The 11059-nt window shown below is 68.9% G+C and overlaps 1 protein-coding gene across 1 annotated transcript; it reads left to right on the top strand.

Moving 5' to 3' along the window:
- Positions 1 to 2760: 2760 nt before the first annotated feature.
- LOC309684715 (voltage-dependent calcium channel gamma-8 subunit-like) lies at positions 2761 to 8348 on the top strand (the record flags this gene model as incomplete). The annotated part of the gene is made up of 4 exons (XM_082500583.1): positions 2761 to 3007; positions 5206 to 5289; positions 6530 to 6670; positions 7771 to 8348. Exons 1-4 carry the CDS (start codon positions 2854 to 2856, stop codon positions 8346 to 8348), a joined length of 957 nt encoding a protein of 318 aa, XP_082356709.1. The 5' UTR covers positions 2761 to 2853.
- Positions 8349 to 11059: the final 2711 nt, after the last annotated feature.

Raw genomic sequence — 11059 nt, 5'->3', positions numbered from 1 at the left:
CCCTCCGCATCACCGGACACCCCCCCCCCCCCAACCGGCACCGGGACCCCCCCCGCACCCCAAAACCGGGCTCACCCCCCCCGAACCGGCGTGTGAGGAGGTAATTTGGGGGGGGGGGAAAGGGCTTTTTGGGGGGCGCCGGGGGGGATGTTGGGGCCCTGGGGGGGTTGGGGGGGGGCTGAGGGGCTTGGGGGGGGGGTTGGGGTCCCCGGGGGGATTTTGGGGGGGCCCTGGGAGCTCGGGGGGGTGGGGGGGCCTGGGGGGGGGTGGGGGGCAGATAGGGGTCCTGGGGGGCTCTGGGGACCTTTGGGGGGGCTCCTGGCGGCTGTTGGGGTCTGGGGGCGTCGGGGGGGGGGTTGAAAGGTTTTGGGGGGGGCCTGGGAGGTGAGGGGGGGCAGACAGGGGCCCTGGGGGGTCCTGGAGGGGTTTGGGGGGGCTCCTGGGGACTGTTGGGGTTCGGGGGGCTCTTGGGGAGCTGTGGGGGGCTTTGGGGGGGTATTAGGGGGCAGACGGGGTCCTGCGGTTTTGGCGGGGGGGTGGAGGCTTCTGGGGGGCAGTGAGGGGTCCTGGGGGGTATCGGGGGGGCTTTGGGTGCGGGGGGGGGCTGGTGGCAGCTTGGAGGATTTGGGGGGGGGGGCTTTGGGGTCTCGGGGGGGGGCAAAAAGGGACCTGGGGGGCTTTTTGGGGGGGCTGAGCGGCTGGGAGCCTTGGGGGGGCACAGAGGGCTTCTCGGGGCTTTTGGGGGGCTCCGGGGGGTGTTGGGGGACACTGAAGGGTTTTGGGGGTCGCTGGAGGCTTTTGGGGTCCCTGGGGGGTGTCGGGGGTCCGGGGGGCAGAAAGGTTTGACTGAGGCTTTGGGGGGGTCACTGAGGGGTTTGGAGGGCCCCGGGGGGAGGGGAGGGTTGGGGGGCTCTGAGAAATTTGGGGGGTCTTGGGGGTCAGAGGAGGGGGTTGGGGGGCCCTGGGGGCTGTAGGGGTTTGGGGGGGGGGGCTGAGGCTTCGGGGGGACCCTGTGAAGCTTTGGGGGGGCTGAGGGGAGTGATGGGGGGTTGGGGGGGGGGACTGGGGGGGGGAAGGGGGGCAGTGAGGGGGAGTTGAGGGGCGGCAGGAGGTTTGGGGGGGGTCCAATGGGGGGGAGGGGGGGGCATTTCCCCACCCCATTGGGGGAGGGGGGGGCCTGTTTGAGGGGAGGGGCGGTGTAAACCCCCCCAACATGGAGGGGAGGTGGGGGAGGACCCGGTGTCCGTCTGGACCCCGCGCACACGCGTGTGCGCAGCGCCGACCACCCACCCACGCGTGTGCGCGCTGCCATATCCATGCGCAGGCTCACGCACACGCGTGTGCAGTGCCACAGCCGTGCGCAGGCTCACACACGCGTGTGCGCGTCGCCGCATCCATGTGTGTGCTGCTGCACACGCGTGAGCACACTTACACACACGTGTGCGTGGCCGTGCTCGTGCTCCTTGCACTCACGCAGCCCATCCCCCCACCTCGCACAAGCGTGTCGGGCTTTGCCTGCCCACGTGCACACTCAGCCTTGCACACGCGTGTGCGACGCCGGGGGGGGGGTGTCCATCCAGCCGGGGTGGGTGTACCGGCGCCGTTGAGTCACCCGCTGGCGGGTGCGCGTGTCCCCGCGTGTGACGTGTGCCCGTGAGTCAGCACGCGTGATCGGGGGGGGGGGCAGCGCACACGCGTGTGCAAGCACACACACGTGTGCAAACAACGCGCAGGAGGGGTTGTGCAACTCATCCTGGGGGGGGGTGATGCATGAGGCCGGGTGTCCTTGTGTGAGGACCCTCGTGCGAGGCCCTCGTGCGAGACCCTCGTGCGAGGCCCTCGTGCAAGGCCGCCCCCCGCTCTGTGTCTCCGCAGCTCGCTGGCCGTCACGGAGGAGCCGCCGGCGCCTGCCAGCGTGCGAGGCCGCGGCCACGTCCCCCCCCATGGACTCGGCCCCGGGCGTCGCTCGCCCCCCCCCGGGGCCCTGAGACGTGGCGGGGGGGCAGCCCCACACCTCTGGGTGCCCAGGCAGGCGGGGGGGGCGTAGGGGTCCCATCAGGGGGTCCCTGACCCGACAGGCGGGGGGGACATAGGGGTCCCATCGGGGGGGGCGTAGGGGTCCCATCAGTGGGTCCCCAGACAGGTGGGGGGGTGTAGGGGGTCCCAAGGGGGGGGACATAGGGGTCCCATCAGTGGGTCCCCAGACAGGTGGGGGGGACTTAGGGGTCCCAAAGGGGGGGGGACATAGGGGTCCCATCAGTGGGTCCCCAGACAGGTGGGGGGGACTTAGGGGTCCCAAAGGGGGGGGGACATAGGGGTCCCATCAGTGGGTCCCCAGACAGGTGGGGGGGACTTAGGGGTCCCAAGGGGGGGGACATAGGGGTCCCATCAGTGGGTCCCTGACCCAACAGGTGGGGGGGACTTAGGGGTCCCAAGGGGGGGGACATAGGGGTCCCATCAGTGGGTCCCCAGACAGGCGGGGGGGTGTAGGGGGTCCCATCAGTGGGGTCCAGACCCCCGTGTCCCCTCCCTCCCTCCCCCCCCCCCCCCCCGGCAGCCAGGAGGGGGTGTAGGGGTCACATTCGGGGGTCCCGCCCTCCTGGGAGCCCCCCTCCCCCCCCTCCCCCCAACCCCATCACCCTCTCGTCGCCCGCATCCTCCCCCCACCCCCGCGAGGTGGGGGGGCGCAGGGGGGGGGCGGTGGGGGTGGGTGAGGGTCCCCCCGGGGCCCTCCCGGGGCTGGGGGTCAGGCTGGAGTCGCTCAAGCGCTGGAATGGGGAGGGGGTGGTTTGGTGCGAGAAGGGGGTGCAGGTGCTGCTCACCACGGTGGGCGCCTTCGCCGCCTTCGGCCTCATGACCATCGCCATCGGCACCGACTACTGGCTCTACGCCCGCGCCTTCATCTGCAACACCAGCAACATCTCCGGCGAGGACGCGGCGCACCGCGACCGGCGCGATCCCGGCGGCCTCACCCACTCCGGCCTCTGGCGCATCTGCTGCCTCGAAGGTGGGGGGGACATGGGCGGCACTGTCGGGGGAAGCTCACAGCGTCATGTGGGGACATGGGTGGCACTGTTGGGGGAAGCTCGCAGCAGTGGTGGGGGTCATTGGGGACAGTGGTGGCACTGTCGGGGGAAGATCACAGCGTTGTGGGGTCGTTGGGGACATGGGTGGCACTGTCGGGGGAAGCTCACAGCGTCGTGGGGTCATGGGGACATGGGTGGCACTGTCGGGGGAAGCTCGCAGCAGTGGTGGGGGTCATTGGGGACAGTGGTGGCACTGTCAGGGGAAGATCACAGCGTTGTGGGGTCGTTGGGGACATGAGTGGCACTGTTTGGGAAGCTCGCAGCAGTGGTGGGGTCGTTGGGGACAGTGGTGGCACTGTCAGGGGAAGCTCGCAGCGTCGTGGGGTCATGGGGACATGGGCGGCACTGTCGGGGGAAGCTCGCAGCAGTGGTGGGGTCATGGGGACATGGGCGGCACTGTCGGGGGAAGCTCACAGCAGTGGTGGAGGTCGTTGGGGACAGTGGTGGCACAGTCGGGGGAAGCTCACAGCATCGTGGGGTCATGGGGACATGGGCGGCACTGTCGGGGGAAGCTCACAGCAGTGGTGGAGGTCATTGGGGACAGTGGTGGCACTGTCAGGAAGCTCACAGCATCATGGGGTCATTGGGAACATGGGCGGCACTGTCAGGGGAAGCTCACAGCAGTGGTGGAGGTCGTTGGGGACAGTGGTGGCACTGTCAGGGGAAGCTCACAGCAGTGGTGGGGGTCGTTGGGGACAGTGGTGGCACTGTCAGGGGAAGCTCACAGCATCGTGGGGTCATGGGGACATGGGTGGCACTGTCGGGGGAAGCTCACAGCAGTGGTGGGAGTCATTGGGGACAGTGGTGGCACTGTCAGGGGAAGATCACAGCGTTGTGGGGTCGTTGGGGACATGAGTGGCACTGTTTGGGAAGCTCGCAGCAGTGGTGGGGTCGTTGGGGACAGTGGTGGCACTGTCAGGGGAAGCTCGCAGCGTCGTGGGGTCATGGGGACATGGGCGGCACTGTCGGGGGAAGCTCGCAGCAGTGGTGGGGGTCATTGGGGACAGTGGTGGCACTGTCGGGGGGAGCTCACAGCAGTGGTGGGGGTCGTTGGGGACATGGGTGGCACTGTCGGGGGAAGCTCACAGCGTTGTGGGGTCATGGGGACAGTGGTGGCACTGTCGGGGGCAGCGCGCGGCCGTGGGGGGGACCTGCAGCCCCGCGGTGGCAGTTGGAGGTGTCCCACGGTGTCCCCGTCCCTGTGCTGTCCCCGACCCCAAAGTGTCCCCGTCCCCGTCCCTGTGCTGTCCCTGTCCCCGCGGCGTCCCCATCCCGGTGGTGTTCCTGTCCCCGCGGTGTCCCCATCCCTCTCCTCCTGATGTCCCCATCCCTGCGGTGTCCTCGTCCCTGCAGTGTCCCTGTCCCATGATGTCCCTGTTCCCACAGTGTCCCCATCCCCGCAGTGTCCCCGTCCCTATGGTGTCCCCATCCCCGTGGTGCCCCTGTCCCCATGATGTCCCCATCCCTGTGGTGTCCCCCTCCCCATGATGTCCCCATCCCCATCCCCGCAATGTCCCCATCACCACAGTGTCCCCATCCCCATCATGTCCCCGTCCCTGTGGTGTTCCCATCCCCACGGTGTCCCCGTGCCCACAGTGTCCCTGTCCCCAGGGTGTCCCCGTCCCCGCAGTGTCCCCATCCCTATGGTGTCCCCATCCCCGTGGTGCCCCTGTCCCCATGATGTCCCCATCCCTGTGATGTCCCCGTCCCCAGTGTCCCCATCCCCATGGAGTCCCCATCCCCTTCCCCGGGGTGTCCCCTTCCCCGGGGTGTCCCCGTCCCCACAGGGGGTGTCCCCATCCCCACAGTGTCCCCTTCCCCACAGTGTCCCCTTCCCCACAGTGTCCCCATCCCCTTCCCCGGGGTGTCCCCTTCCCCAGGGTGTCCCCTTCCCCGGGGTGTCCCCGTCCCCACAGGGGGTGTCCCCATCCCCACAGTGTCCCCTTCCCCACAGTGTCCCCTTCCCCACAGTGTCCCCATCCCCTTCCCCGGGGTGTCCCCTTCCCCAGGGTGTCCCCTTCCCCGGGGTGTCCCTGTCCCCACAGGGGGTGTCCGCATCCCCACAGTGTCCTCTTCCCCGGGGTGTCCCCGTCCCCACGGTGTCCCCGTGTCCCCGCAGGCCTGAAGCGGGGGCTGTGCCTGAAGATCAACCACTTCCCGGAGGACATGGAGTACGACCACGACAGCGCCGAGTACCTGCTCCGTGAGTCGCCCCGGCAACCGCCCCGCCGTCGCCATGGCAACCGCCCCACATCGCCCCCTTGGCTGCCCCACCGTTGCCATGGCAACCGCCCCGCGTCACCCCAGCAACCGCCCTGCCATCACCCCGGCAACCGCCATCGCCATGGCAACCGCCCCGGCATCACCCCAGCGATGTCCCGGTGTTATCCCGCCATCACCATGGCAACCGCTGTGGTATTGCCATGGCGACCGCCCCGTGCATCGTCACGGTGATGCCGTGACACCCGGCTTGGCGTCGCCACGGCGACGGGGCTGTCATCATCCCCGGGGATGCCCCGGCGTTGCCGTGGTGATGCCCCGGCAACCGCCCTCGCGTTGCCCCGGCAACCGCCCCAGCCATGCCGCTGCCATGGCAACCGAGTCTCTAGCCACGCCCCCTAGCAACGGGGCTCCCATGGAAACCCCTCCCATAGCAACGGGGAGGGTCTCCTAGCAACGGGGATGCCATGGCAACGCCCCTCCCCCACCACAGGGATCCCGCGGGGGGGGGGCAAAGGTTCTGCCTTCTGATTGGCTGATGGTGCAATGACAGTGCGCACGTGCCCGGTTCTGATTGGCTGTGGCTCCGGGCAGGGGGCTGCCCCAGGTTTTGATTGGCTGGAGGCACAGGGCACCCCGCGCCCCTATTGGCTGGAGGTGTCAATGGACCTGGAGACCCTGTGCTCTGATTGGCTGATGCCTTTAAGGGCTCTGATTGGCTGCAGCCTGGGGGGAGCTCCCATTGGCTGGGGCTGGTAGATCTCAGTGTACCCGAGGGCTCTGATTGGCTGGAGGCTGATGGATCCCAGGGTGCTCATGGGCTCTGATTGGCCGCCAGCCCCGGGGCTCCCATTGGCTGAGGCTGACAGATCCCACACCCTTGGTGCGCTCTGATTGGCCACCAGCCCCGGGGCTCCCATTGGCTGAGGCTGACAGATCCCGCGCCCTTGGTGCGCTGATTGGCCGTCTGTCTAATGGACTCCCATTGGCCGGGGCTAACAGATCCCACGCCCTTGGTGCGCTCTGATTGGCTGCCAGCCCCGGGGCTCCCATTGGCTGAGGCTGACAGATCCCGCGCCCTTGGTGCGCTCTGATTGGCCGTCTGCCTAACGCACTCCCATTGGCCGGGGCTGACGGAGCGCGCGCCGTTCGCGCGCTCTGATTGGCCGCCGGCCCCACGGGCTGCCATTGGCGGTGTCTAACGAGGGGGCGGGGTCCCGCAGGGGTGGTCCGGGCCTCCAGCATCTTCCCCATCCTGAGCGCCGTCCTGCTGCTGCTGGGGGGGGTCTGCGTGGCCGCCAGCCGCCTGCGCCGCGCGCGCACCAGCCTCGTCCTGGGCGCCGGCATCCTCTTCGTCGCCGCCGGTTAGTGGGGGGGGTCCCCAAACCCAGACAGGACCCCCTGGGGGTGGTGGGGGTCCCCTCGGTCCCAGGGGGATCCCTTGGGGAGGGGGTTGGGGGTCCCCGGGTCTCTTGGGGAGGGGTCCCTAAACCCAGCCAGGACCCCCTGGGGGGTGGTGGGGGTCCCCAAGTCTCCTGGGGGGGGTCCGCAAACCCAGCCAGGACCCCTGGGGGGTCCCTGGGGTCCCCAAACCTCTCAGGGAGGGGTCCCCAAACCCAGCCAGGACCCCCTGGGGGGTGGTGGGGGTCCCCAAGTCTCTTGGAGGGGGTCCCCAAACACAGACAGGACCCCTGGGGGGTCCCTGGGGTCCCCAAACCTCTCAGGGAGGGGTCCCCAAACCCAGACAGGACCCCCTGGGGGTGGTGGGGGTCCCCTCGGTCCCAGGGGGATCCCTTGGGGAGGGGGTTGGGGGTCCCCAGGTCTCTTGGGGAGGGGTCCCCAAACCCAGCCAGGACCCCCTTGGGGGTTGAGGGGGGTCCCCACCGATCCCAGGAGGATCCCGGGGGGGGATGGGGGGGGGCGGACAGGGGGTCCCCAGGTCACAGTAGGAGCCATTGGAGGGCACTGGGGACACCGTGGCTCATCCCCTGTCCCCTGTCCTCCATCCCTCATCCCCTGTCCGCCCCATGTCCCTTGCCCTGTCCCGTGTCCCCTTCATGCCCTGTCCCCTGCCCGTCGTGCATCCCTTGACCTGTCCCATGTCTTCCTTTGTCCCCTGTCCGCCCCGTGTCCCCCCTCAATCCCTGTCCTTTGTTCCCCGTCCTCCACCCCCTCGTCCCCTGCCTGTCCCATGTCCCTCCGTCCCCTGTCCCTCGTCCCTCATCCCCTGTCCCATGTCCCCTGTCCTTCATCCCTCATTCCCTGCCTGTCCCATGTCCATCCCTGTCCCTCCTCCCCCATCCCTCGTCCCTCGTCCCTCGTCCCCTGCCTGCCCCCCGTCCCTCCATCCCCTGTCCCTCCTCCCCCATCCCCCATCCCCGGTCCCCCACCCCCTCTCCCCTGCCCGCCCCACCTCCCCCACCCCCCGCATCCCCCCCCTTGGGTGCCCCCCGCCCCCCCCCAGGGCTCAGCAACATCATCGGGGTCATCGTCTACATCTCGGCCAACGCGGGGGACCCGGGGACGAAGCGGGACGAGGACAAGAAGAGCCATTACTCCTACGGGTGGTCCTTCTACTTCGGGGGGCTCTCCTTCATCCTGGCCGAGGCCATCGGGGTTTTGGCCGTCAACCTCTACATCGAACGTCACCGCAAAGCCCGGGGGGGGCCCGGGGGGGGGCCGGGACCCCCTCCGCCCCCCCCACCCCCCCGCGTCCCCCCCGGCCCCCGACCTCGACCCCGACGCCGGTCCCGCTCCAGTTCCCGCTCCAGCGAACCGGGGCGCTCGCGGGATGCTTCCCCTCCCCCCCCGCCCCCCCTCCCCCCGCCCGGGAAATCCGGGGGGGTCGGGGGGGGCCCCCCCCCGGCTGATATCTCTATGTACACCCTGTCTCGGGAGGGACCCCCCGGGCCCCCCCCTCCCGGCACCCCCGGACCCCCCTTTTTGCAGCTGCATAACGCCTTTGGGAAGGACCCCCCCGGGGGCCCCCCCGACAGCGCCTCGGGGACCAGCACCCTCAACCGCAAGACCACCCCCGTCTAGGGGCCCCCCGGACCCCCCCAGGGACCCCCCTGGGACCCCCCCGGGGACCAGCACCCTCAACCGCAAGACCACCCCCGTCTAGGGGCCCCCCCGGACCCCCAGGACCCCCCCAGGGACCCCCCCGGGGACCAACACCCTCAACACCCCCCCTCTCCGGGGTCACCCCACAACCCCCCTGAGACCCCTGGGACCCCCCAAGGACCCCCCGGGGACTCCCCGGACCCCTGGGGACCCCCAGGGAAACCCCCCCCCGAGCCCTCCTGGGGACCAACACCCTCAATGGCAGGACCACCCCCACCTAGGGCACCCCCGGACACCCCCCCCCCCCATCGCCCCCTGGGACCCCCCCAGACCCCTTCATGCCCCCCCCCCGGGACCCCCCGGAACCCCCCAGGGACCGACAGCACAAGCAGCCCCAACTGAGGGACACCCCCCCAGACCAATACCCCACCCCCGCCCCAGTTCCTGCCCTCCTCATCCTCATCTTCCTCTCCTCATCTTCCTCCCGACCTCCTCCTCTTCATTGTCCTCTCTTCCTCACCTTCATCTTCCTCCTGCCCTCCTCATCCTCATCTTCCTCCTCCTCTCCTCATCCTCATCCTGCTGTTCTCCTCCTCTTCCTCACCTTCCTCCTGCCCTCTTCATTTTCCTCCTTCTGCCCTCCTCATCTTCCTCCCGACCTCCTCCTCCTCATCATCATCGTCATCAGCCTCAGCCTCAGCCTCATCCTCCTCCTCATCTTCATCCTACTGTTCTCCTCCTCTTCCTCACCTTCCTCCTGCCCTCTTCCTCCTCCTCCCCGCCTCCTCCTCCTCTTCCTCGCACCCCCGGCCCTCCCGCAGGCGGGCAGGGCTGTGCCCCCCCCCGGGGCCCCCCCATGTGCCGGGGGGGGGGGAATTGGGGGGCATGGGGGTCCCCGTTGGGGATGGGGGGATTTGGGGGTCCCCCAAGGGCTAAACTCTGTGCCCCTTACGCACCCCCCCAACCCCCCATATCTTGGGGGGGTCCCCAAAACTATTTTCTTTTGGAGGAGGGGGGCTCAAAACCACCATCTCTTGGGGGGCCCCCCCAAAACTGCCATGTCTTTGGGGTTCTCTTGAAACCATCATCTTTTGGGGGGGATCCCCAAAACCACCATCATCTCTTTGTGGGGGGTCCCCAAAACCACTGTCTCTTAGGGGGGGCCTGAAAACTGACATGTCTTTGGGGGTCCCTTGAAGCTGTCATCTCTTGGGGGGTGGGGGGGTGGTCCCTGAAACAGCCATCTATTTTAGGGGTCCCTTGAAACCATCATCTCTTGGGGAGGGTCCCTGAAACCGCCATTTCTTGGGGGGGGTGTCCTTGAAACTGCCGTCTCTTGAGGACCCCCCATCAAACCTCTGTCTCTCCCCCCCCCCCCCGGCTCCTTTTTGGGGGGGTCCCCAGGGACACCCCTCCCCCGCACAGCCCGGGGGGGTCCCTGTGCCTTAGGGGGGGACTGGGGGGGGGGGGGGGCAGTGGGACCCCCAGGACCCCCCCTCAGCCCTGGAGCAGCTCCCTGAGCAGTATGGCCCAGTATGGCCCAGTCCCTGGGCACTATCAAACCAGTATCTCCCAGTTCCCTTGCCAGTACGGGACCAATAGTGCCCAGTTTGCTCGACAGTGTCAGACCAGTACAGCCCAGTTTACTGGACAGTATTGAACCAGTACAGCCCAGTTGCCTCAACAATGTCAGACCAGTACAGCCCAGTTCCCTGGGCAGTGCCAGACCAGTACAGCCCGGTCTGCAGGCAGTGCCGTGCCAATAGCTCCCAGTTCACCCAGTGCTCCCAGTATCCCTGGGCCGGCTGCAGAGCTGGGGTCTCCCGTGCAGTCTCAGCCCAGTTGCTCCCAGTAACCGCCCAGTTGCTCCCAGTTACCCCTCCCGCAACTGCTCCCAGTCACCCACAAGTCACTCCCAGTGCCCCCCAGTCACTCCCAGTCTCCCCCCATTGCTCCCAGTCACTCCCAGTCCCCTCCATCGCTCCCAGTTGCTCCCAGTCTGTCCCCCCCCATTGCTCCCAGTTGGTCCCAGTTGCTCCCAGTCCCCCCCCCACCCCCTCCAGTGTCCCCCGCCCGGCCCCATTAACGAATGTCGGTTAATTGGGGGGAGGGAGGGGGGGCCGGGATCGTTGGGAGCCCCCCCCGCCCCGAGAACGTGCAGCGCCGGGTGCCCCAGGCCCCGCCCCCTTTGTATAGCCCCGCCCCATGTACAGCCCCGCCCCAAAGGCCCCGCCCTTCCCCCCGCAGGCCCCGCCCCCTGTACAGCGCCGGGCGCCGCCCCCCGGGGACTCGGCCCCGCCCCCTTGCATGGATTTTTACGGAAATTTCGCTCTTTAAAATAAAATTGAATCTCTGGAAGTGGTGCGGGGGGGAACGGGGACACGGGGGGGGGGCGGGGGGGATCTGGGGGGGACACGGGGGGATGGGGGGACGTGGGGGTTTGGGGGGACACGGGGGAACGTGGGGGGATGTGGGGACACATGGGGGGACGTGGGGGGACACGGGGGATGGGGGGGACACGGGGGGACGTGGGGGCACTCGGCGTTAATACCCATGAGGCCCGTAGCAACCGGCCAGGCCCTTAGCAACGGGGTGAGCCCCCTCCCTGCAGGCCACTCCGCCCCCCCATTGGCTGCTGGGCCTGTCAGTCACGGAGAGAGGCGCGGCTAGGCGTCCCTCGCTCCTTATTG

The sequence above is a fragment of the Vanellus vanellus genome (genome assembly GCF_965231255.1).
Source record: "Vanellus vanellus genome assembly, contig: HAP1_SCAFFOLD_2368, whole genome shotgun sequence".
In the NCBI taxonomy this organism is placed as follows: Eukaryota; Metazoa; Chordata; class Aves; order Charadriiformes; family Charadriidae; genus Vanellus; species Vanellus vanellus.
Note: the sequence above shows the minus strand (reverse complement) of the source record. Positions and strands in the feature narration are given on the sequence as shown.